This window comes from Carassius gibelio, chromosome B5, assembly GCF_023724105.1.
Source record: "Carassius gibelio isolate Cgi1373 ecotype wild population from Czech Republic chromosome B5, carGib1.2-hapl.c, whole genome shotgun sequence".
Taxonomy (NCBI): domain Eukaryota; kingdom Metazoa; phylum Chordata; class Actinopteri; order Cypriniformes; family Cyprinidae; genus Carassius; species Carassius gibelio.
The window spans coordinates 622,555-625,604 of NC_068400.1; the positions used below are offsets into that span (position 1 = coordinate 622,555).

A 3,050-nucleotide genomic window follows, 5' to 3' on the forward strand; every position below is an offset into this window, starting at 1 on the left:
GCAATGTCTTCAGGGAGAGTAGCAGGTTATTTGTGCACATACATTCATTAAGAAGAACTAATAATTACATATGTGTATAGATGCAGAGGTAATTTATTTCTAGTTGTTACAGCTACATAGTTGTTCAGATATAAAATTGAAGGGATTATGTACAAGTACTATATTGGTCAGCACAGTGGATGATTTCTTATATAGCTATCAGTTAACATCAGCATCAAAGACATTTAACTTAACTCACTTTCAGACAGCAGCGAGTGTTTTTAATAACTTCTGTTTGCAATCTAATGTGGATTATGTTCACCATATAAGACAGAAATATTTATATTCAATGTAAAAGATCTCCATGTGGATCATGAATATAAATATAAATATCTCACTGGATTACATTACATTACATTTATTCATTTAGCAGACGCTTTTATCCAAAGCGACTTACAAATGAGGACAGTGGAAGCAATCAAAAACAACAAAAAGAACAATGATATATAAGTGCTATAACAAGTCTCAGTTAACATAGTACACCTAGCATGAGATTTTAAATAATATAATAAATAAAAAGAAAACAGATAGAATAAAAAATAAAATAATAGAGAAAGCTAGTTAGAGGTCTTTCTTTACACATACACACACACATACATATACTTTATCATTGCATAATAAATGAAAAGAAAACAGAATACAAAAAGATTGCAAAGGTAGTTAGATTTTTTAAAGAATAGAATTAGAATAGTGAGTGTTAAAGTCAGAGGGTCAAATAAAGATGGAAGATATAAATATATTTAAAAATGTATAATTTATATAAATTCACACAAGCTAACGTACTCGTTTAAAATGTGTGCAGGTGTTCTTGAGCCTCGCATTCTGAGTGTGGAGAGAGATGGAGGAATCGTATACTCTTGGAGAGTAAGTTTGGCTTTAGTTTGATGTGTCACTTTAATTTGACAGGTCATGCGCGCAACGTTCCATTCATAGCAGCGCGAATGACGCGCGCGGGAAAATCTGTCGCCAGTCTAAAGCAAACGAGCTCTACGTGCCATACATACAGAAGACACTGTAGTGCATGCAAACTGAATGGATGTCACTATGTTCACTTCCTGTTATACTTTTGTTATTTTACTTACTGATTTCCTGATCCTTATGTTTAGGGAGCAACAGGAACTACAAGAATTGGAAAGTACGATCGTCACAGTGCAGAGAATAAGGTACAGAATAGGTAACGCAATGGGATGAACATTAATTGTGCCTGTGGATATGTAATTAAAGTCATATACGCATGATTAGAAACTGAATATAAATAAACTGGAAGTGATGGATAATTCTCGTTTATTTTAATACACCAATCCAAGTTCTCATTTTTACTGTCACGTGCCTCTTTACAGCTCCTCTACACTTTTGAAAAGCAAGAGTGTGTCACCAGCTGCTCTTTAAATAAAGAAGAAACACTCCTAGGTGAGTCTGCAGGCCATTATAGTTTGTTTTTAGCATGAAGGCATCATTTTATTGCTAGTGTTTATTTCAGCTCATTATTATCACCTTTTGGGTTTAAGAAGGTGATCACTAATGTGAGCTTTTTCTGTTCTAGCGGTCAGTCTATCTCAGTCCACACGGAGAAGGCAGCTTTAAACCAGGTACAGGACTTAATTCATAACAATATATTATTAACTTTAATTGTTATTCACTGCAAAGCTCAACAATGCAAGCGTTTCACTAGCATTGACTAAAAATTGATGTTTTGGAATTCAAATGTATTTAGAAATTGAATAAATTTGACTGAACTCCATTGCATCAGATGTTGTCATTTTCAGTTTTAAGTTACTGTTTAACATAGTTTTATTATTAGGATTATTACAAGTAATGGCAAAATTTGTGTGTGGCACACAAATGTAATGTAAATATATCCTACTGACACACTACAACACAATATAAAAATAATTATTACTCCGAGAGACTCTCTCTGCACTGCTCTCCAACTAAAAAATCATGGATTTGATAATTGGTCCCTCAAAGCAATTGACACCATCTTCTTGATGAGAAGCTTGGGTTCAGGGGAACCTGACTGCCCTGCCGGAACATTTTCCAGCAGTATTTGGCACATGCCCACACTGCCAAAAGCACCAAATGTTGATTAAATGACCATGGTGTTGGTGTGCTTGACTAGCCAGCAAACTCACCACACCTGATTCTCTATGGGGTATTGTCAAGAGGAAAATGAGAAACAATAGACCGTAAAATACAGATGAGCTGAAGGCCACTGTCAAAGAAACCTGGGCTTCCATACCACCTCAGCAGTGCCACTAACTGATTACCTCCATGCCACACTGAACCGAGGCAGTAATTAAAGCAAAAGGAACCCTTACCAAGTATTGAGTACATGTACAGTACATTTACATACTTTCGAGAAAGCCAACAATTCACTAAAAATATTTTATTATTATTATTATTCTAATTTGTTGAGATTTGTTGTTGTTTTTTTGTGAGCCCAAATCATCCTAATTAAAAGAACCAAAGACTTCAACTACTTCAGTCTGTGTGCATATATATTAACTATTCCATGACATTTTAATTTATTGAGATGCACCTGTATATACAGTACAGTCCAAAAGTTTGGACACACCTTCTCATTCAAGGAGTTTTCTTTATTTTCATGACTATGAAAATTGTAGAGTCACACTGAAGGCATCAAAACTATGAACTAACACATGTGGAATTATATACATAACAAAAAAGTGTGAAACAACTGAAAATATGTCATATTGTAGGTTCTTCAAAGTAGCCACATTTTGCTTTGATTACTGCTTTGCAGACTCTTGGCATTCTCTTGATGAGCTTCAAGAGGTAGTCACCTTAAAATGTTTTCACTTCACAGGTGTGCCCTGTTAGGTTTAATAAGTGTGATTTCTTGCCTTATAAATGGGGTTGGGACCATCAGTTGTGTTGTGCAAAAGTCAGGTGGATACACAGTTGATAATCCTACTGAATAGACTGTTAGATTTTGTATTATGGCAAGAAAAAAATCAGCTAAGTACAGAAAAACGAGTGGCCATTACTTT

General features: G+C 34.8%; 1 protein-coding gene across 1 annotated transcript; it reads left to right on the plus strand.

The window, feature by feature from the left end:
* The first annotated feature begins 762 nt into the window (after positions 1-762).
* LOC127957441 (gamma-secretase-activating protein-like) lies at positions 763-1,623 on the plus strand. The gene is made up of 4 exons (XM_052555975.1): positions 763-903; positions 1,146-1,202; positions 1,380-1,449; positions 1,583-1,623. Exons 1-4 carry the CDS (start codon positions 832-834, stop codon positions 1,621-1,623), a joined length of 240 nt encoding a protein of 79 aa, XP_052411935.1. The 5' UTR covers positions 763-831.
* Positions 1,624-3,050: the final 1,427 nt, after the last annotated feature.

What these genes read in the sequence shown, in the direction of transcription:
- LOC127957441 (XM_052555975.1), top strand. Translation starts at nt 832, where the DNA reads ATGTGTGCAGGTGTTCTTGAGCCTCGCATTCTGAGTGTGGAGAGAGAT. An exon ending in GAATCGTATACTCTTGGAGA is followed by an intron (nt 904 to 1,145) that starts GTAAGTTTGGCT and finishes CCTTATGTTTAG; the next exon opens with GGAGCAACAGGAACTACAAG. An exon ending in TAAAGAAGAAACACTCCTAG is followed by an intron (nt 1,450 to 1,582) that starts GTGAGTCTGCAG and finishes TTTCTGTTCTAG; the next exon opens with CGGTCAGTCTATCTCAGTCC.